Source organism: Panicum virgatum, chromosome 9N (assembly GCF_016808335.1).
Source record: "Panicum virgatum strain AP13 chromosome 9N, P.virgatum_v5, whole genome shotgun sequence".
Taxonomy (NCBI): domain Eukaryota; kingdom Viridiplantae; phylum Streptophyta; class Magnoliopsida; order Poales; family Poaceae; genus Panicum; species Panicum virgatum.
The window spans coordinates 15,854,594-15,875,757 of NC_053153.1; the positions used below are offsets into that span (position 1 = coordinate 15,854,594).

The following is a 21,164-nucleotide window of genomic DNA, read 5'->3' on the forward strand; positions in this document are numbered from 1 at the left end:
GGCCGGCGCTTGCGGCCGGGGTGGGCGCGCTGCCGGGTCCGCGCTTGAGCACACGCGGCCGACAGCCCGCACACGCGCTCCTAGCGGTGCGCAGGGCGGCCACCAGGCGGTCACGTGGCACGCGGCCTGGGCGGCGAACCGAGCGGCCGGGCCTGACAGGCGCACGACGCCGGCGCTCCCGCGGGCCCGCGCGGTCGGCGCACCCGGGTCCCGCGCGACGCGTTGGACGCGCGCTCCACGCATGAGGCGCGCGAGTGCATGCTGCGGCGGCCGGAGCTCAGACCGTGGGCCCGCGCGCGAGTCCCGCGTCAGGCGGACGCGCGGCGGCGCTGCCAGGCCCGTGCGCGGCGCGTCTGCACGCGGCGGATGCGGCCGGGCCTCGGGCTGCGTCTCCCGACGCGTGAGTTACGGCGGCTCGGTCTGAGGGATGAAGAAGGAAAGGGAGTGGAAGTGATTTAGGGTTCAGACATGTCTCCACTCTTTTATATGAAGCTACATTAGTTTGTGGCCCTCAGATCACAATGGACGGTCCAGATTTCACCGCATTAGGGTTTCGCGGGATGGGCCGGATTGGGCCGCGCAGCAGCTTAACGGGCCGCACAAAGAGGGGAATTTTTGGGCTGTTTTTGTTTTTGGTTCAGATTTATGTCTTTTAGCCCAGTTGAATGTTTAAAGCCTTTTCTATTACTGTTTCTTATGATTTAAGCTTAATTTTGATTGCTGTTATGTTTAAAGGCTTTAATTATTTCTGTTGCACTTATTAATTACCAGCATTATGTTAATTAATTTGCATGAGTTATGTAAATGCTTTTAATTATATTTTAATTGCATTTATTCACTGAAAATTATGTTCATCCACCATTAGCAATTAAGATGCACTCTATTTAAATGGAACCATCGGAAAGTTTATTTAGAGCACTTGTAATTAATTCTGACCATCGTTGATTTAATTACGAGTTTTAATGATAAATTTCGTTTGTTTTCCCCATCGGTGATGCAAATTAAAATTTATGTATGATTTTAATCAGACCATCGTAGGGTTAATTTCATACTTCTTATGCGCATCTTAATTGTGAGTTTAATGAAGTTATTATTCTCATGATTTTCAGTGAACACTGTGACGGGCTACCTGAAGTCCATTGAGCCCCTGAATGGCACCAACTATCCAAGCTGGTATAAAGATGTTCAGGTGGCCATTGCTGTGTGCGAGTATGATCTCGCCTTACGTCAAGACAAGCCAGCAGAGCCCGCTGATCCCAATGGTGATCGTACTGCCATTGAGAAGTGGGAGAGATCAGACAGGATGGCCAACATGATCATTAAGAACACGATCACTCCGGCCATCTGTGGTGCTATTCCTGATAAGGACAAGGATGGTAATGATCTGAGCGCCAAGGCATACCTTGCCAAGGTGGAGGAGAACTTTAAGAGTTCTTCCAAGACTTATGCTAGCACCCTGATCATGAAGATGCTGACTTCACAGTATGATGGGCAAAGTGGAATCAGGGAGCACATTATGAGCATGTGTGACATGGCAAATAAGCTGAAGACACTGGATATGGCTATCTCTGATGGTTTTCTGGTGCACTTCATCATGACTTCTCTGCCAGCACAGTACAGTCCCTTCAAAATAAGTTACAACACTCAGAAGGCGACTTGGAGCATGGCTGAACTCATTAGCTACTGTGTTGAGGAAGAAGAAAGGCAGAAAGCTGAAAGGATGAAAGATGCTGTCAACATGGTCAGCGAGCGCTTTGGGCGTGTTAGCATGAGCAACACTCCTAAGCATCAGGCTGAGTCTGGCAGCAGCAGGCAGCATAAGAGAAAGTTTAAGGGCCATAAGAGCAAGGCCGTGTCACATAAGAAGACCTCTAATGAGAGGCTGTGCAAGTTCTGCAAGTCACCTAAACATGAGCAGAAGGATTGCCATGGATTTAAGGAGTGGCTTAAGAACAAAGGTACAATTACTGATTATGTATCTTTTATTGATGAATCATTCTTAGTGAATTTTTCTCCCAATACTTGGTGGATTGACTCAGGTGCCACTGTGCACATTTCCAATTCACTGCAGGTATTCAGTTCGATCCGAACTATAAGAGAGGGGGAGCGAAGTCTAAGAGTGGCTGATGGCAATGAAGTGAAGGTTGAAGGCATTGGGAGCTTCAATTTGGAGTTACCAGGCGGCTTCAACCTTAGTTTGCATGATGTTCTTTATGTTCCCAGTTTGAAGAGAAACCTTATTTCTGTTTCGCGTTTAGATAAGTCGGGACATATTTGTGAGTTTGGCAACTCAGTGTGCAACATTAAATTTCATAATTTAAGTGTGGGCCTTGGTCATTTGCAAGGCGATCTTTATTTGCTCTCTCTTGATAAAGTTTATTCTGCAATGAATGTGGATGATGTATCGCATAAGCGTAAGCGTGATGATGAGACTTCTTCGAAATTGTGGCATTGTTGTTTGGGCCACATTTCGAGAGGGAGAATTGAGCGTCTCATAAGAGAAGAGATACTCCATTCATTAGATCTCTCAGACTTAGATCAACAATGCGTTGATTGTATTAAGGGGAAATTCGCTAAGACAATTAAGAAAGGAGCTACTCGGAGTTCGGGCCTATTAGAAATAATTCATACTGATATTTGTGGCCCGTTCCCAGTAAAGTCTGTTGATGGTTTTGATTCGTTCATTACCTTCACAGATGACTTCTCTCGTTATGGTTATATTTACCCCATTCGTGATCGATCCGAGTCATTAGATAAATTCAAAATATTCAAGGCTGAAGTGGAAAATCAGCATAATGTCACTATTAAATTAGTGAGATCGGATCGAGGTGGTGAATATTATGGGAGACATACTCCATTCGGCCAAGTACCTGGACCATTCGCTAAGTATCTTGAAGAGAATGGTATAAAGGCCCAGTACAGTATGCCGGGCGAACCACAGCAAAACGGAGTTGCTGAGCGTCGTAACCGTACACTAATGGACATGGTACGTAGCATGCTTAGTTATTCTACTTTGTCTGTGGAGCTGTGGATGGAAGCATTAAAAACAGCTGCACACATACTTAATCGTGTTTCTTCCAAATCCGTGCCAAAAACACCTTATGAGTTGTTGTTTGGGAAGAAACCGTCGCTTAATTATTTGCGTGTGTGGGGCTGTCCAGCCGAAGCTAAGTTATTTAATCCACAGCAAAAGAAATTAGATGATAAAACGGTAAGCTGCTATTTCATCGGATACCCTGATAAGTCTAAGGGATACCGATTCTACTGTCCTGATCGTTTCACTAAGTTCGTTGAGACCAGGCAGGCTGTATTCCTAGAGGATGCAGGAATTAGTGGGAGCTTTCCGAGGAGGGAAATAAATCTTGAAGAAATACGGGCTGAGCTTCCCATCCCGGTGATTCAAGAAACAGTAACACCTCAGTTAGTGCCGCTGTTCGTTCCTTCCGTTCAGAGTACACCATCTGTTCAGATTACGCCTCTTGTTCAGAGTACTAGCGCTGCTCCGCCTATTGAAGTAGCTCCTGAGCCTGCGAGCGAACAACAAGCTGAGCAAATGGCGCCTAATGCTGAAGTTGAGAACCCTGTCGAGGTGCCTCAGACTGCACCTCAACCAGCACCTCAGCCTGTTGAACCATTAAGAAGATCACAGCAGGCTAGGAAACAGACAGTTTTCCCTGATTGTGAGACATACTTAAGTGAAGACATGTATGATATTGGGAAAGCTAATGATCCTAACTCGTTTAGAGAGGCAGTATCATGTGAGAACTCTGCCAAATGGGTTGAGGCCATGGAAGAAGAGCTTAAGTCCATGAGTTCCAATGATGTTTGGGATCTGGTAGATATTCCTAATGGAGTCAAACCAGTAGGCTGTAAATGGGTCTACAAGACTAAACGTGATTCTAAAGGGAATGTCGAACGATTCAAAGCAAGGCTTGTAGCCAAAGGTTTTACACAAAAGGAAGGGGTTGATTATAATGAAACCTTCTCCCCTGTGTCTAAGAAAGATTCATTCAGAATCGTTATGGCGCTAGTGGCTTATTATGACTTAGAGCTACATCAGATGGATGTCAAAACTGTGTTCCTTAATGGTGACTTGGATGAGACCATCTTCATGGCACAACCGGAAGGTTTTGTTGTGAAGGGCAAGGAACATTTGGGATGCAGACTTAAGAAATCCATTTACGGGCTTAAGCAAGCGTCAAGACAGTGGAACCTTAAATTCGATCAAGTGATTAAGAAATTCGGATTTAAGGAGAATGATGTGGATAATTGTATCTACACTAAGATAAAGGGTGGTAAATTTATAATTCTAGTGCTTTATGTGGATGATATCCTATTAGCGAGCAGCGATAAGCGTATGCTGCATGAGACAAAGGGTTTTCTTTCATCCAATTTTGATATGAAAGATCTTGGTGAAGCCTCTTATGTTCTGGGCATTGAGATACACCGAGATAGGACCAAAGGAGTACTAGGATTGTCTCAAAAGGCATATATTGAGAAAATGCTTAAGAGATTTAATATGGATAAGAGTAAGGCCACACCTGTTCCATTAGCGAAGGGCGATAAGTTTAGGGAAGCCCAATGTCCTAAGAACCAATTGGAATCAGATGAGATGAAGGACATACCTTATGCTTCAGCTGTCGGAAGCCTGATGTATGCACAAGTCTGTACGCGTCCTGACTTGGCATTTGCTACCGGAATGTTTGGAAGATATCAGAAAAATCCCGGAAAGGTCCACTGGGTTGGTGTCAAGAAGGCATTACGTTACTGTCAAGGCACTAAAGACTTCATGCTCACATACAGAAGATCAGATAACTTGAAGTTGTGGGTTATACTGATGCTGACTTTGCTGGATGTGTGGATAGTAGGAAATCTACATCAGGATATATCTACACGTTAGCTGGTGGAGCTATATCATGGAAAAGCTCTAAGCAAAGTTTAGTTGCAGCGTCGACGATGCAAGCTGAATTTGTGGCATGCTATGAAGCAACTGGACAGGCTGTTTGGCTTAAGAATTTTATTCCGGGCCTCAAGGTAATTGACAGCATTACGGAACCTATAACGTTATACTGCGATAATCAGTCTGCAGTATTCTTTTCGAGTAACAACAAGTCAAGTGGGGCTTCCAAACACATTAACCTTAAGTATCGTGTTGTGAAAGAAAGATGCCAGGATCGAACCATTAAGATTGAGCACATAAGAACTAATACTATGTTAGCGGATCCGCTCACTAAAGGCTTACCACCGAACGTGTTTAAGCAGCATGTTACTAATATGGGTTTGGTGGATAGTCTTTAGGTCCTGGTTTAGGGCCATTATGACTCCCAACTAATGAATAAGCGTTCTACCGAGGTGTTTCAGTGGGACTGTGGGTAATGGGGTCCCAGTAGTGCATCAAGCTACTGACGACGCATTGGTCCGGTACTTTCTGTTACTACTAAGGGTGAACATTAGTATGATACGAACATTAGCCTTAACCGTTCGATCAAGTGGGAGAATGTTGGAAATAAATTTCAGTTAAGATATTGTGATCTTCACTATTAAGGAAGCGTTTAAACCATCTAAACGCGATTAAGGAAACCTAATGATAAAACCCTAATGGGCTGTGATCAGCAGGCCCATTAGGCCCGTTTCCAGAGGCTGGCCCCCAGCCCCACAGTGCCTATAAATATAAGGTCGTGGTTAGCACCTTAAACAACGAATTCACGTTATTCTAAAACCCTAGCCACCGCTAGTCTGATCGCTAAAGGCACTGGAGGGGTTTGGAAGGCCAAGCACTCTCGTTTGGCGCCTGAAGGACGCCGATTCGCTGCTGCATCCCCTACACCGACAAGAACGCCTACTTCCTCTACGGATCAGGCGTAAATGGCTGCTGCTACTGCTAACACTGGTATAATGTTTACCAATTTATTTCGCATTAGATTGATTTGTCATGAACTAGGTTATGTTAAGATCTTGGGTTATTAGCCTCTAATGTTTAAGCCTGGCTAATTCTAACACTTGCAGCATAATAAATTCTGCTTTTATTGTTTCTTTGGCAGGATATGCAAGCCCTTATCAACAAGATTACCAAGTCGATCGTATCACCTTTGCCCACAAGATATTCTGGTGCATTGTGAGTTTCCTCGTCTATTCTTTTAGTATCTTTGTTTACTTCAATTTTAGCCATAGTTTGAATTTAGCATGTTTTTTGAAACAATTTACCTCCCCATGCAGCCGGGGACTTGTTAGGAGTATGCTGCGGAGAAGTCCAGAGCACAGGCCAAGTGTAATTACTTTATAATCCTCTTACCAATCAGTTCATCGATAATAATATGTTGTACACCTATATGAATCCTCGCATCACCATCTTGAACAGGCAGCTGAACTACTGAAACACCCACATCTACAACCCTACCTGCTGCAAGTGCATTTGAAATCTTCCCCTTCTCGGAGCATAATTCCTGTCCATGAATCTCCAACTGAAAAGAGAATGACATTCGCCACAGAACCTGTTTACAGAAGCAAGGGCAGGAGGAACTCTTTGGGTAATGAAAGCATAGTTCCGCTAGGCGTTAGGCGGATTCTAGGCGCTGACCCTCAACCTAGCGTCTAGGCGGGATTAATCGCGCCTAGGCGTTGCTAGGCATTTTGCTAGGCGTTCTATATCAATTTATATTTTACCTACAAAAGTCTATTAGAAAAGAAAAAACAGGACACATGTGGGCCAAATATTACATAAAAGGCCCATAAAACAGCCCAAGCCCAATTTGTACAGTAAACTTATCTCTAAGGGACCTCATCCCAACCCTATCCCTTCCACCGCACGGTGATTTCCTGACCGCGCCGGTCGTGGTCCCCGTCCCAGCCTCCTCCGCGACGTCGCCGCCCCGTCCCCGCCTCCTCCGCGCCGGTCGCCACCTCCGCCGCCCCCGTCCCCGCCTCCTCCGCGCCGGCCGCCACCTCCGCCCGCCTAGATGGGCGACTACCCCCATAGGCGCGGCGACGGGCTTCGCCCAGCGCCTAATCGCCGGCTAATCGACGCCTAGCGAAACAGAGAATGAAAGGATAGTGACCTTCAGCAAAGCTTCCCCAGAGGGAAATTATATCAGCTCTATTCCGGGTATAAAGGACTGCACCACGCCACAGAGTGCCAAAGAGCTATCTGTTGATGACAGTCAGGTTGAGGAGGTTACTAGTAAAACTGTGGCATCAAGGACCTCAAGTATCATGAAGACCCCAAAGACAACTCCATGGAAGATGATGACAACCCTGAAGAATCGGCTAGAAGCTCCACAAGCATCCTATGACTGGACGAGTCATATTGAGGTATGTCATAGCCAGTAGTAAAAACAAATCGACATGTGAATTTTCCTGGTGCATACTGCATATATATGTTTGATGCCCATTTTTAGTTGCCATACTTCAATTGAGCCTCTAGTTTTTTGGTTTTGCGCTGCCTTTGTGCTTCCATGGATAGGTTACATTACATGCTCTTAATGTTATCTCAAACATCGCTGACATTTATAGTTTTCTGTTCATCTACACAATCAAAATGCATCACCGTGTCGCACAAATCTTACCTCCATCGTGTACAGATTTACGGTGTGCCCATCCCGAGCAGCTAAAAATCAGGAGAAAATTACCTATTTGACATTAGAAAAGACGAGGTTTACACCCGAGCAGAAAAAAGCCTGGCCTCCTCTGTGTCTGTCTTCCTGTGTGGGCAGAAGGGCATATTGGTCATTTCGTGATGCGGGTCTACGCATCTAACCGTGGAATCTAACAGAAGCAAGCCGAGTGTCAAATTGACAACAAAATTTTCAGTTGGGGACATATAGATAAGTTCTGAATTTTCGATGTCAAATAAGCACACCTCATCTTTGCTAGTGTCAAATAGGTAATTTTCTCAAAAATCGACCCTTCTGTCGTTGTGCGGTGCAGGGTGTTTTGCAATTTCCCGTTTAGAGCAAGTATTATGGACGGCGTGGAGCGGGCGGAATCCGACGTGAGAGAGAAAGAAACGAGCATTTTGCGAGACGCCGAGCAGGAGCGGGCGCATACACGTGCAGAGGTCTCCTATTCGTTGCACTCCTCACCTGCTCGCGCTTATTGGGTGCTGGCGCATGCACCGCTTGCCGCTGTAGCATTAAATGCTGGCCACGCCGACTTCTTTTCATCTGTTGTTGCCGCAACCATGGTTTGCTCTTAGCGGTCATGCATACAGATGGTATCTTGGAGGGCGCGTCGTCGAGGCATCGTATTTTAAGGTCGTCCTAATGGCCTGGTCAAATCGCTAGCTGGATGTAAGCATGTACTCTGTACATTCTGAAATGTAGGGTATTTTAGATTTTTATAGATAAATTATGGAGGTAGAGAAAAGACGCATATACCCCTTATTAATGCATTGTTTAGTTAATCAATTGCTTAGTTTTTAATGCCCACACCAAAACCAATAATACTAGCATGCCTTTTTTACTCCCTTGGCCTACCACAATTGATTTTTTTACAAAATTAGCACCAAAACCTATTATGACTTTTTGTTCAAAGAACTTTAGGATGCCTTATATTTGGTGGGTACAAATTTTAAAACCTCAAATGCTTTATATTTCAGAATGGAGGGATTATGTGTTTAGATGGTGGGTCAGAATAGGTTCAACCCATATCCGTGTTTGGTTACAATTTGGATGAACTCAGATAGGAATAGCTAATGTACTGCTGGCCGTACGGCCTAAGAAAATTACAATGCAGCGTAACAGCACTATAACGGACAGATCCGTATCAGAAAAAACACATGACATAACACACAATTTAGAAAAATGTAGTTTCAAAATTAACCATCGAAATCAAAATCCGATTATATAGTTGTGTTTGTTATAATAAAAGCTTCAAAAATAAGTCTCACACCACTATGTTTCAATGCTATATTTTTTAAGAGAGAATATTTTTTAGTGTATTCTAGTTTACTTATGATATTTGCAAAAATTGCTTATGGCCTCGTAGAATGTTGTTTCACACGTCTGAGTTCTGTTAAGTAGATATTGATGTTTATGTTGTCAAGATAGATGGTTTGATGTGATTAGGGTAGGTGAATGTTTATTACATGATCAATATATATAACTTTAGCAGATCAGTTGAGCATTTTAGCTAATTTATTCTGGTATTTTTATTTTACATAAAAACAATTTATGTATCTGTGAAAAATATTGTCGAGACATATACAAGTTGGATCTTGTTTTAAAGCCTCTCCAAAAAAGAGACAATTATATAATCGGAATTTGAATTTGATGGATAGTTTACAAACTACAACTTGGTAAGCTCTGAAATTGTTTGCATGTTGAAATTGTTTGCATATGTTAGTCCATTATGGTAAATACTTCGTGCCGCTGCATCTCGAGAGAGAGCCCGTGTTAGTGAGCGAAGGAAAATGGAGAAGGCCCAGGTGATAATGTACCGTGGGGACCTACCTACGCACATGTGAGAACTGAAAATAGAAATCCCTCCAATGATACCTACGGCCGCCCCCGTCCCCGGGGAGTCTATTCCTCGCGCGCGCTACTGGAGCTCGAGCTGTCGCAGAAGGGAGGCGAGCTGACTGTGCTTCTTCAATCTCGAGCCAGCGATGGTGGTTGGCGCCGGGGTTAGGGGAGGGGGGTGGCCGGGGTCCGAGGGGTGGTTGGTGGGGGGAGCGGCCGCCGGCGAGGTCGCCGGCGGCCGGGGTGGTGGAGGGCGGCGGCGGCGGCCTTAGGATCTAGGGTTGCTGGGGGCGGCGGCGGCGGTGAAGAGCTCCATGGCCACCGGACCTAGAAGAGAAGGTGGTGGGGGGAGGAATCGACCGGCGGTGGGCGGTGGTGTGTGGGCGGGCGGCGAGGCGGCGCTCCGTGCCGCCGGCCGGGGTGGTGGGCGCCGGCGGCCGGGCCAGGTCCCGGGCGGGGGCGTGGCGCCGGAGAGGTTAGGGGAGGACGGGGATGCGCCGGCGGTGTTTGGTGGGCGGACGGCGCGGCGGCGAGAGCCGCCGGCCGGGGCGGAGGACGAAGGGGCGGGGGCGGAGGACGAAGCGCCTTCTGCGAGTGGATCGATTCCACTCGCGCGCGGTGAATAGACACCCCCCGTCCCCGCCCCCGCCCCCACCCGCGACTGGACCCCAAGCCGCCGCGCCGCAGCGACCCCGGACGGGAGGCGCGGCCCTGCCCTGATCCCGCGGCTGGCCCCAGGCCGCCGCGCCACAGCGGCTCCCGACGGGGGCATTGCCGGGACTGGGGTGGGGACGGGTCTGTTGCAGGATGCGCCTCTGAGGAAGTACAAAGGTGCGGCGGTCCCGGCGGATGACAAATGGGCCCCATCTGACACCCACACCAGCGGCGCTCTGGCAGCGGCAGGCACCCAAAACCCGAGGAGGCGAGACACAAACCTTGAGAACACCTCAAAAGGAGGAGATTCTCCTCGCCCCTTCCAGCAGCGCAGCCGACGGGCGAGGCGGCGACGGTAGCCGCCGTCGCAGCCGCTGCCTTCGCCTCCTGCCGGTCCTCTCCCGCGCGGTCTCGCAGGACGCCGCGCCGCCACTGTGGTGTTCGGGGGCGGCTCGGAGGACCCGCGGCCCCCTCGGCTTATCCGCCCCTCCGCCGCCGGCGCCATCGAGGTGAGCGATTTCCTCGCGTCCACACGGCTCCTGATCCCGGCGTGGTCCAATGCTCGCGCGCAGCGCTTGATTGTTGGGTTGTTTCTCTGATTGCCGGTTGGGGTTTTCCTTTCGGTTCATGCTCTGTTCCCGCTGCGCTTGCTCTGTTTCGCCTCCGCATTGTGCGGGGGTTTGGATTTGCGTCTTGGGGTCGCGGTTTTTGGCGCACGTGATCAGGTGACTACTGGAGACCGGTGGGGATCGGTGTCCGCTGATCCCGGGCGTTATGTTTTTTTTTTTTCTTGTGTGTGTGTGTGTGTTGTTTTCCTCTTCTGGTCAAGCCCACGTCATTGCAGAGGATGATCGAGGCTTCCGTATGTCAACGGTAGAAAAACCAGAAATTCTGATTTCTGAAGGGCTTCAAAGTCCTCGTCACCATCGATTCCATCGATGGAATAGTCCTGATCTCCACCGTGGCTCGTGTTGTCAGGGTGCCTCAAGGAATTAGTCCTTGAAAAGACCTGCGGATTGCGGTTACCTGACAAGCTTCTTGTCAGGACAGAGTCAACGGTTCTCTAGTCTGGTGCCCCACCCCTGAAAACCGATCTGTAGTTGCTCCTTGACATTCTCCTTTAAAGTTTTCTTCAAAAAGAAATTCTTCTTTCAAGTTAGTGCATCCGTGGAGAAGTGCCTGGAATTTGCTTGATCAATAACAACGGACACTGGAGATCAGAATGTAGCTCAGACACCATTTATCTTCATAATTCAGAAGCTTTGTTTGATTTTATGGAAAAATAATAACGTCTTCTGTGATGGCGAGAAAGAGGGTGTAGGATAGTCGGTAATAGGAGCACAACCGCGGTCAGAACTTGTCACATGTAGAAGCAATTGTCCGTAAGCTCTGTGCTAGTTATTTGGTATCATGCTGTTATATTTCTATTTGTTCATTTGTTAACGTTGGTGTTCTGATTGGATGTTTTCATGTGTACTAGTTGAAGCGAAAAGCAGTTCATACTTTACCTACGATTGGTTAAAACTGGCTGTTTGATTACTGTTCCATTCTTCGTTGCTGTGGTTCAATAGGTAACTACTAACTACTATGGGCAGCAGAGAGTGATATTGTGCAGAACGGTACATGCTTCCACTGCGTTGTATGTTGTGTGTACGCACGCATGTTTTTCTGGTGGGTTGGGGGGTCCCATGAGACAAAGTTATGTCCTTTTAGTGAAATATATGGATGCTTGCGACATTGGGCTGTATCCCTGATATTGTTTCTTGCATATAACCTATATTATATTACATGGGTTCAGGCCCTGTCTATGGTTTATGAAGGGTATTTGGTGCTATCATATTTCCATTTTGAAATGGTTCTCTTCGATTCCTTTTACTCTCCAAGTAGTTCATTTGTGATGTAAGTATTTTAAATGCTGTGTAGTGTAGCCTGCTAACAGTGAAACAAAGTAGGATACTCTACATGCATTGCCAGAGTGTGATTGTAGATGTACACCTAGACCACCTAGGTTCAAGTCCTTGTCGAGGCGAATTTGGGTATTTCATTCTTAATAAAAAGCCACCAAATTCCTCCTAGGTTGGTCTTTCTTTTAAGGTTTGTCATTTAAGGGCTGGTCTATCATTATTGTACTCTTACTTATTTTGTGTTCCTTTTTCATTATAACTAATTATACTGTTAATTGAAGAAATTTAGTTCAACCATCATATTCAGAACGATCTTTTGCCTTTTGCTGCTTACACTAACAGTCTTGCTCTCTTATTCCTTCTGTTTGGTTTCTACTTTGTCATCATGAAATTTACCACGTTACTGTTGTGCAGGATGGAGCTAAATCACGAACTTCCTAGAGCTACTCTTAATGCCATAAAAATTGATCTCATGACCAGTGCAGATATGGTAAGCTTCTAATTTTGCATAACTCACCTTTTCTCCCGGGAAGTAAAGTGCTAAACTTTTTTTACTTTTATACTTCACCGTCTTCTTTTGTGAGTAGCAAGTTTTTTCAATTTACAACCCATGCTCCTAGACATCTATGCAAATGTTTATTTTTTTTCATCAAGTCGGTACATAGAGTAATTTGATTATTCTATTCATTGCTTTTTTTTACAATCATTTAACAATGTCAGGAAAAATTGAGCAGCATAAGCATAGTAGAAGTAAGTGATGTCACTAGTCCCAAGTTAGGACTACCAAATGGTTCGCCGCAGTGTGAGACTTGTGGATCTCAAAGTGAACGTGACTGTGATGGTGAGTAAAATTAAACATGCTTACCTTGAAATGTAATATTAAGCATGCAGTATCGAAGCATGTGGTTTGTATGCATTTCAGTGCAAAGGGATCCAACTTGTCAAAATTTTAGGGCATTTTGGTGTGACTAAGCTGGCAGCAACTGTACACAACCCATACTTTATCGATGAAGTTGTTCACTTTCTAAATCAAATATGTCCTGGCTGCCTTAGTCCAAGGGAAAGCATAGATTTGAAGGTTTGTACTTTCCACACCGAGCTATTTTCATCCTCACTAAGCACTACATGTTTTGTATCTTTGCCAAAGTTCATTGATACCATAGTTTAGTAGCCGAATCACTTTCAGATTATCAGGGCCTTTGTCGAGAGCTCTCCTTGGTGATCTGATGGACTAAAATGGGCCAGAGATTCCTACATACAGAATAAAAGACTGTAAAATAAATAGCAGGAGTACTTATCATTACTAATGCATCTACAGTGAACCTGTAAATGCTATTCATTAATGAATTTACCTCTTAGGTAACCAATTACTTATTTATAGGTGTTGATACATATAAAAACAATAGAATGTTTTCAAGAAAATTGTGTATATCAGTTTGATGCTTATTACCTAATAAGTCTCTTTTCTTTGCATCTCATGTTAAGTCATCTTGTCCTGAAAATAAATATTATTTATTGTCTGCATCGAAGTTTCATACCAGAGCATTTCTTTTCACATTTGATAACTCTTTGATTTGTACTAACTAATCATACAATTGACTCAACTCTAGGTGAAACTGTAGAAATAGCATTCTCAGGCATGATGAATTTATATAATTGCTTTATTCCACTTATAGATTTATTTGATGTTATTCAACTGCTTACAAGTGAGTTCATCGATGGTATATCTAGTTTTTAACATATGGAAGCACATGGCTAACTTATGTTTAGGTAGGTAACAGTTTCTTTATTAGTCCCACAGGACTGCTTGTCATGTTTATTCAGGATATGTTTGTGCTAAATGGGCTTTAGAAATAGGTTATCTTTGTATGTGCATAATAGCTACCTTTGTTTCTTCAGTGTTTAATGTTTTCCCTTGTGTGACCCTGCTTCTGGTATTCCAAGGGTTCCTCCTTTTTGGACAAACAAGTATTTACTATGGTATTATGAGTTAGAACGCCCCACCTAGCCAACCCGACCATAAAACCCAGGTGTTATAGTGGGAGGGGTGGGGGCTTTTATCCTCAGTCCAACATTCCCCCTACTGCGTGCGAGCCGGGCGAGCCGCGGGGCTGTGCCACCTGTCCGGTCTCAGCACTTCGGTCTCAGCGAACGCAGCCAGGGAAATCGCGCAGCGGAAATGCGTGGCCGGGAGGGATCGAACCCAGGACCTCGGCTCTGGTACCAAGTTAGAACGCCCCACCTAGCCAACCCGACCATAAAACCCAGGTGTTATAGTGGGAGGGGTGGGGGCTTTTATCCTCAGTCCAACATTATGCCTACTGCATTCTCTTGCCATGGTTTTATCTATTTCTAAAATTAGTAGAGGTGCACTTGTTATGACACTAATGTTTTTTTCTCTTATACATCATTGTTTCCTTTATTGAAGAGATTGGGGAGTGAACCAGTTCAAACAGCATGCAAGTATTGCTCGGTAAGTGCATATTTAGTTCTATTGGGGCGTATTCTTCCACCTTGTATTAAACCTTGTGTTTTTACTGGACAGAAGGATGGCTCTAAACTTTACCCTAGCGTAATCTTTAAGACGCTGTCAAGTCCAAGAGTATTATTATCCAAGAGTAGACTTCACAGAAGCACAAGCGTGATGGAAAGAATTTCGATTGTTGCAGAAGCTACTGACAGAGTGTCTAATAAGTCAAAGGGTAAAGGTTTGCTTGAAGGCCTGCCCCAGGATTATTGGGATTTTGTACCTTCTGAAAATCAGCAACTGCAGTCTACTATGACCAAGATAATATTATCACCCTACCAAGTAATGTTTTCATTTCCAGCCATTCATTTTTGGTATAGGCTATTCTGTGTTGGCTTCCAGATTAGATTTACTCGTCCACTGTTTTTCCCCTGAGAAAAGACCATGTATTGTCTGATTATTGTTAATAGGGTCTCTGTTAATTTGGCTCATGTTTTTGTATCAGATACCGATGATTTAAAATGTACCGTGTAGGACACATGAAAGGGGGCATGGGGTTACTTGTATTGTCTGAAGTACTTAATGTACCAATCAAGGGCAATCTGCTGCTCATATTCACATAAATATATCTTGTTTCAGAAAGTAAGAATGTCCCTGATCTCTTTTGCCATATTTACAGGTCTTTCACATGTTGAAGAAAAGTGACCCTGAACTTATAAAACAATTTGTTTCAAGGCGGGAGCTATTGTTTCTATCATGTTTACCAGTGACTCCTAATTGCCATCGTGTTGTGGAGATTGGATATGGTCTTTCAGATGCGCGGCTAACTTTTGTAAGTAGCATGCCTTTTTTTTTAAATGTTATCTATTCATCATTTTCCATCCATTCGTGATTAGTACCCTTCTATTATTCTAGTTCAAATGCTAACTATCTGTATAGTTTCGAGTAAATCTTTTGGTAAGTCTATGGGAAGTCATTTAATTCAGAGCAAATCCACTTAATGTCTTTGAAGTAGTTCTTCGCTTGATTTGCTATCAATAATGTCCACTTCACTCCATGCCATTGCCAGATTGCATGGAGTAATTTGAAATCAGGATTTCAAGTTCTTTATTCCCTCTCACTCCATTAGTGAATAAATGGTGTCATGGGGCTATTCTAGATTTCTAGGTCTCTCTCCCCTCTCTTAACTTGTTTTAGAGTGTGTTGCAGGCCCTTTTATATCTGTAACTTCTTGGGGATCTTTCCCCCTTCTCTTCTTAATATATTGACGCGCAGCTCTCCTGCGAGTTTGAGGAAAAAAAGAATAGTGTTAGTGGTCATCTTTTTACTGTCCTTGTCGTGACCGTTCTATTTGTCTAGCGTGTGTGGATGCATGGTGCACGCGTTGTGTTTGCATGTTTATCTTTGTTACCTTTTTAATTCCTTCTTTAATCAAATAGCACGTATCTCTCTTGCGTGTTTGAGAAAGGAATGGTGAAGAAATCTGAAATCTGGATGGCTTGCAGCGAAATCCAAACTATTGGATGGCAAATCATGGAACCAAATTCTCCGATGTGTCCCTGATCATCTTGGGTGCTTGGGCTACCTGGAAGCATCATGATTCATGCATCTTTGAGGGCGTGTTTCTGGAGTCCAGACGGTTGTATGTGCTGGTTTTCGTAGATGTTGATCTGTGGACTGCGGGCTTGAGCTAGAGGCTTAACACAAGTATTGACCCCAAGCCCCCAACCTAGCCTGCAGTCTGACCTTTGTGGCGTGGCGTGTTGCTTTTCTGTCTTTCTATCTATCCTTATCCCTTTTTTTTGTTTGTTTCCAAGGTGGGTGGTCCACCCTTGTAACCCTATTTTCCCCCTCCTATACTGGAATACATGCAATTTTCTTGAATGTTTGAGAAAAGTTAATGAGCTCTACTCACACGACATGGTGGGAAACAATTTCATTGTGCTGCCAGATGCACAAGCTTTTTTTACTTATTTCAAATGGAGCTAGAACTTTCTCTTTTTTCCGTTATACTCCATCTTTTTTTTAGATATATGAACTAATTAGCCTGTCCTAATAGACATTTATTTAAAAATGGAGGGATTAGGTTTGTTCAAATGTCCATGTTATAACGGTCTGATGCACTATACTGCACTACACATTTGAACCACGTTGGCTTTTCTGTTGTAAACATACAATTTCATTCATTGCATGTTTGAAGTAGGATGACAGAACAAAGGCTTACAAGAGGATGGTTGATGTCAGTAGGAGAATTGATGACTACCGTCAGCATCCACAGTTCAGTGTTCTCGCAAGTTCACTTGTCTCAAGCCGAGTTTCAGAATGCCTGAAGTCATCCAAGGCAAGAAAGCTAGTGTTGTCTTCTTTTTTTTATTGCATATATGTCATTCTGATCTATCAGATCTGCTAAATTCTTAGAAAAATGCTGTGTTTAAATGCAAACAATTCGATCATATTTTCTATTCTGTCCAAACCCATTTAAATTACTCTAATCTAGCTGTTGTCGATGAACCATTATATTTAACAATTCTAGGTTTTTTGGGTCGTTAGACAAATGTAAGGTGCTTTTTATTTGAAGAAGCTTTTGTTTATTGTGTTCAACACACTCATATGACCTATGCAGCTAATCCTTTTTCGTGGAACTTAACCTGACTATAAAAGAGAATGCCAGCTTCTTTAAATGCATCTTACATGATCCATTGTGAAAATCATGAACATGCTCGACACTTGTCCCATGGTTATCAGAGGAATATCTATGTCTGACAAATATCAAAAGAATATCAATATCTGTTACGTGTTGTTAAGTTTTAACGCATCATAGACTTCACATATTCCCACACAAATTCAATCCAATTGCACTGAAGGAACTTAAACCTTCAATTTGTTGAAACTTGTCATTATCTTCATAGCTTTAACCAAATGTCTTATGGAAGTTACTTCGGAATGAGGGTAAATGATTTTTTTTTGTTAAGTGCCTATTAACAATAAATTCTCAGATTTTATTATAACTGTGGTACTGGCAAATGTCTTTAGCTTAATTCATTGACATTTTTGTTTCTTTCAGTTATACTCTAGAAAGACAGAGGGGGAGACAACCACAGATACGTACGGAATGAAATGGCTAAAGGATGCTGTTCTCAGCAAAAGATCAGATAATGCTTTTCGAAGTATTATGGTTGGAGACCCAAAAATTAGGTTATGGGAAATTGGCATTCCTGAAGGTTTAGCTTCAAATTTGGTTGTTTCTGAGCCTGTTAGTACTTATAATTTAGAAAATATGAATTTGAAGTGCAACCTGCACCTTCTAGCTAAGGAAGAACTGTTTATTCGCCGAAATGGGAAGCTAATGTTTATTCGGAAGGCAAATCAGCTAGAAGTTGGCGACATTGCCTATAGACCATTGCAAGATGGTGATCTTATTCTCATCAACAGGCCTCCTTCAGTTCATCAACATTCACTGATTGCATTGTCTACAAAAATTCTTCCAATTCAGTCTGTTGTATCAATCAATCCACTATGCTGTACACCTTTTTTGGGAGACTTTGATGGGGATTGTTTGCATGGATATATCCCACAATCTATACGATCAAGAATTGAGCTTGGAGAGCTGGTAAGCTTACACCAGCAGCTGTTGAATATGCAAGATGGTCGGAGTTTGGTGTCACTAACACATGACTCTCTTGCTGCTGCACATTTGTTAACAAGTGCAGATATTTTTCTGAAGAAATCTGAATTACAGCAGCTTCAAATGCTATGCCTTTCAGTATCAGACACACCAGTACCAGCAGTAGTTAAATCTATGGACTTTCAAAGTTCTCTGTGGACTGGTAAGCAATTATTCAGCATGCTTCTTCCTTCAGGCATGAATTTCATTTGCGATAGGAAGTTGCACATAATAGACAGTGAAGTTCTTACCTGCTCTTCGGGGTCTTCTTGGTTACAAAATAGCACATCTGGTCTCTTTTCTATCATGTTCAAACAGTATGGCCACAAGGCACTTGACTTCCTTTCTTCTGCCCAAGAAGTACTCTGTGAGTTCTTAACAATGAGGGGTTTAAGTGTCTCTCTTTCAGATCTGTATATGTTCTCAGATCATTACTCAAGGAGAAAACTGACTGAGGGAGTCAAACTGGCTTTGGATGAAGCTGAAGAAGCTTTCCGAATCAAGCAAATATTGCTGGATCCAATCAACATACCTGTTCTAAAGTGTCATGATGAAACTGAAGATGTAACTTACAGACAATCTGATTATATTCTGAACAATCTATCAGTTGTCAGATCTTCAATCATGGCATTTAAAGATGTCTTCAGTGATCTCCTAAAAATGGTGCAACAACATGTTAGCAATGATAACTCGATGATGGTGATGATTAATGCGGGAAGCAAGGGTAGCATGTTGAAATATGCGCAGCAAACTGCATGTGTTGGTCTTCAACTTCCAGCAAGCAAATTTCCCTTCAGAATTCCTTCCGAACTCTCATGTATTAGCTGGAATGAGCAGAAGTCATTAAGTTGTGAAGCTGAGGGTAACAACGGACGTGTGGGAGGTCAAAACCTTTACGCTGTAATCAGGCATTCCTTCATTGAGGGTTTAAATCCATTGGAGTGTCTTCTGCATGCTATATCTGGTAGGGCAAACTTCTTCAGTGAGCATGCTGATGTGCCTGGGACACTAACGAGAAAGTTAATGTATCACTTGAGAGATCTACATGTTGCTTATGATGGAACTGTTAGAAGTTCTTACGGGCAGCACATAACACAATTCTCTTATGACACTGCTGATGATATGTATTGTAATCGTGATCGGATAGATGAAATTGGTGCCCCTGTTGGTTCTTGGGCCGCTAGTTCGGTTTCAGAAGCTGCATATGGAGCTTTGGATCACCCAGTTAATGGTTTAGAGGACTCCCCTCTAATGAATCTACAAGTAACATTCTTCTATCTGTTTGTTAATGTCTATACTTATCGTGTGGCCACTGCCCTCTGTAATTTCTTCCCCTAACAATATATTTTATTTTGCTGTGCAGGAAGTATTTAAGTGTCACAAGGGTACAAATTCTGGTGATCATGTTGGTTTGCTTTTCCTGTCAAAGCATTTGAAGAAGTATAGATATGGTCTGGAATATGCATCCCTAGAAGTTAAAAACCATCTCGAGCGAGTAAACTTCTCTGATTTGGTTGAAATCGTCATGATTATGTTAGTTCCCTAAAACATTGTTTTTTCTGCCATCTTACCTTTTAATATTGTGCACTTGATCAATATTAGCTGCATTTTTTTACTAGATATGATGGATGTGACACAAGAAGAAAAGGAGGACCTTGGACCACCCATTTTCATATAAGCAAGGTTATGTTCTTTTTTAAGTAAATGAACAAATATTTTTGTTTTCTTTGCGTGCATTAAATTGGTATATAACTATCTGTTTCGTTGTGTGCATATTTACAGGAAATGATGAAGAAGAAAAGGTTAGGATTGGGATTTGTTGTAGAAGAGCTTACAAAAGAGTATGACACAATTAAAAACCAGCTAAACAATGCAATCCCATCAGTTTGTATTTCAAAGAGGTAAATACCAAAGCTATTTGTGTTTTGATGAGTATCTATATCTCATTATTTGCTTCTTTCTGTATTGTTGGTTTGTTGCTTTTCTTTGCACCTTGATACATAGGTAGCTAATTTAACATCATTTTTTTGCCAATTTTTTATGGGTGTATATGTTAGATTTCTTGATGTGTGCCAAGAAGACAGGATTGGGCATTAGCATACTGCACATTACAAAATGTTTGTGTGTAAGGAGCATTAGTTTATACCTGATAATTCATTTCTTCCATGCACATGACTCAAGATTAAAAAAAATATTGGTGTAGGTTCTTTATGCTGTATCAGATAATTAGACCTCAAATTTCATACAATATATCCACCTATACCTAGTTTGTTGAATTTTTTGAATTTACTATGGTTCTCGTTAGATATAAATACTTTATATTTTTTATTGAGAATTTGTTCTGTGAAACGTCTTATATTAAAATAATTAGACTCACTGAATTATTGAACAAAGTCGGCAATATGTTTAAAGTTTGATTTGGCAGTAGGTGTCATATGGGGCACCACAGAGGCTTGTGTTACAATCATACAAGCATCTCTATATGTAGTCTACTTCTCTCTCTTTTTTTTTTGACCATATAGTCTACTTCGCTCTTTGCATCTCTTATGCTATATCTTTTGATGTAAATACTTCTCTGCAGAAAATGTTCAGTAGGTGATGAGTGTGTTCAAAATTCAACTTGCTGTATCACAGTGGTAGCACAAGCTGAATCCAACTCCATGTCTCAGTTGGACATTATCAAGAAAAGAGTGATTCCAATCATACTGGATACACTACTGAAAGGTTGTTATGGTTTGATATATCTTTTACAAAATATATCCCATATTTCTATTGCGAGTTGTAGAACTTAGAAATCATGATCTTAGCTATAGGATTCCTTTCTAAGCTGCAGTGCGGAGAGGTAAAGTATTTCCGGGTGCACCTTGTATGGCTGTGTGTGTTTTCTGACATTTTGTGAAACCATACTTCGTTTCATGTGGCTTTTTATTATTCTAATATCACGTGATTTTGTAGCGACAGATTGTATTGTCTTAAGCAGACACTCACAATAAATTTAGCTATGATATTAGTCCATACTG

The 21,164-nt window shown here is 43.0% G+C and overlaps 2 protein-coding genes across 29 annotated transcripts in view; both read left to right on the forward strand.

Annotated features, from left to right (window-relative positions):
• Nucleotides 1–6,761, forward strand: part of LOC120688229 (serine/threonine-protein kinase Nek1-like) — a 20,922-nt gene extending 14,161 nt beyond the window's left edge. For 12 of the 16 annotated variants that reach the window (XM_039970436.1, XM_039970437.1, XM_039970438.1 and 9 more), the window contains 3 exons: nucleotides 6,042–6,115; nucleotides 6,217–6,268; nucleotides 6,359–6,761. In XM_039970436.1, coding sequence (XP_039826370.1) covers nucleotides 6,042–6,115; nucleotides 6,217–6,268; nucleotides 6,359–6,595 — 363 coding nt within the window. In that variant the 3' untranslated portion in view covers nucleotides 6,596–6,761. Of the gene's footprint in view, nucleotides 1–1,109; nucleotides 1,959–2,071; nucleotides 2,360–6,041; nucleotides 6,120–6,216; nucleotides 6,269–6,358 lie in introns of those variants that run through there. The other 4 variants (XM_039970449.1, XM_039970450.1, XM_039970451.1 and 1 more) reach the window with 4 other exon arrangements.
• LOC120688226 (DNA-directed RNA polymerase IV subunit 1-like) overlaps nucleotides 6,422–21,164 on the forward strand; it is a 21,756-nt gene continuing 7,013 nt past the window's right edge. For 3 of the 13 annotated variants that reach the window (XR_005681006.1, XR_005681007.1, XM_039970425.1), the window contains exons 1-13: nucleotides 10,290–10,618; nucleotides 12,428–12,503; nucleotides 12,734–12,854; nucleotides 12,967–13,091; nucleotides 14,442–14,486; nucleotides 14,559–14,822; nucleotides 15,160–15,312; nucleotides 16,684–16,821; nucleotides 17,545–19,407; nucleotides 19,508–19,677; nucleotides 19,764–19,827; nucleotides 19,927–20,045; nucleotides 20,726–20,868. Coding sequence is in view for 9 of the 13 variants with exons in the window: in XM_039970425.1 (XP_039826359.1) it covers nucleotides 10,305–10,618; nucleotides 12,428–12,503; nucleotides 12,734–12,854; nucleotides 12,967–13,091; nucleotides 14,442–14,486; nucleotides 14,559–14,822; nucleotides 15,160–15,312; nucleotides 16,684–16,821; nucleotides 17,545–19,407; nucleotides 19,508–19,677; nucleotides 19,764–19,827; nucleotides 19,927–20,045; nucleotides 20,726–20,868 (3,595 nt within the window). In the remaining 4 variants the exon portion in view is untranslated. Of the gene's footprint in view, nucleotides 6,528–6,951; nucleotides 7,309–10,281; nucleotides 10,619–12,427; nucleotides 12,504–12,733; nucleotides 12,855–12,935; nucleotides 13,092–14,441; nucleotides 14,487–14,558; nucleotides 14,823–15,159; nucleotides 15,313–16,680; nucleotides 16,822–17,544; nucleotides 19,408–19,507; nucleotides 19,678–19,763; nucleotides 19,828–19,926; nucleotides 20,046–20,725; nucleotides 20,869–21,164 lie in introns of those variants that run through there. The other 10 variants (XR_005681009.1, XM_039970432.1, XM_039970427.1 and 7 more) reach the window with 9 other exon arrangements.